Here is an 889-nt window from a genome sequence, read left to right as displayed (position 1 = left end):
CACCAGCACCAACACCTCCCTGGTGCTGGCACCAACACCAACACCAGCACCAGCACCAACACCAACACCAACACCAGCACCAACACCAACACCAGCACCAGCACCAACACCAACACCAGCACCAACACCAGCACCAGCACCAACACCAGCACCAACACCAACACCAGCACCAACACCAGCACCAACACCAACATCAGCACCAACACCAACACCAACACCAACACCAGCACCAACACCTCCGTGGTGTGGCCAGTGCCAACACCTCCCTGCCCCTGGAACCAGCCCAGCCCCTTCCCAGTACCAGGACCATTCCCATTGGGATGAGCCCGGCCCCATCCCAGCACCAGCACCAGGCTCGTTCCCATCAGGATGAGCTCCTGAAGGAGCAGCCCCAACCCATGGATTGGAATCAGCCCCAACCCATGGATCAGGAGCAGCCCCAGCTCCATCCCATGGATCAGCCCCAGCCCACAGATCGGGATCAGTCCCAATCCATGGATCAAGAGCAGCCCCATCCCGTGGATTGGGATCAGCCCCAGCCCATGAATTGGGATCAGCCCCAGCTCCATCCCATGGATCAGCCCCAGCCCACAGATCGGGATCAGTCCCAATCCATGGATCAAGAGCAGCCCCATCCCGTGGATTGGGATCAGCCCCAGCCCATGAATTGGGATCAGCCCCAGCTCCATCCCATGGATCAGCCCCAGCCCACAGATCGGGATCAGTCCCAATCCATGGATCAAGAGCAGCCCCATCCCGTGGATTGGGATCAGCCCCAGCCCATGAATTGGGATCAGCCCCAGCTCCATCCCATGGATCAGCCCCAGCCCACAGATCGGGATCAGTCCCAATCCATGGATCAAGAGCAGCCCCATCCCGTGGATTGGGA

At 60.1% G+C, this 889-nt stretch overlaps 1 protein-coding gene across 1 annotated transcript in view; it reads left to right on the top strand.

The window, feature by feature from the left end:
• Positions 1-324, top strand: part of MFAP2 (microfibril associated protein 2) — a 15,201-nt gene extending 14,877 nt beyond the window's left edge. The window contains exon 8 of the mRNA XM_031062974.1: positions 7-324. Within this exon, the coding sequence (XP_030918834.1) occupies positions 7-324 (318 nt within the window). The remainder of the gene's footprint in view (positions 1-6) is intronic.
• The last annotated feature ends 565 nt before the right edge of the window (positions 325-889 follow it).

This window comes from Geospiza fortis, unplaced genomic scaffold, assembly GCF_000277835.1.
Source record: "Geospiza fortis unplaced genomic scaffold, GeoFor_1.0 scaffold4, whole genome shotgun sequence".
In the NCBI taxonomy this organism is placed as follows: domain Eukaryota; kingdom Metazoa; phylum Chordata; class Aves; order Passeriformes; family Thraupidae; genus Geospiza; species Geospiza fortis.
This window is presented reverse-complemented; position numbering and strand designations above follow the sequence as displayed.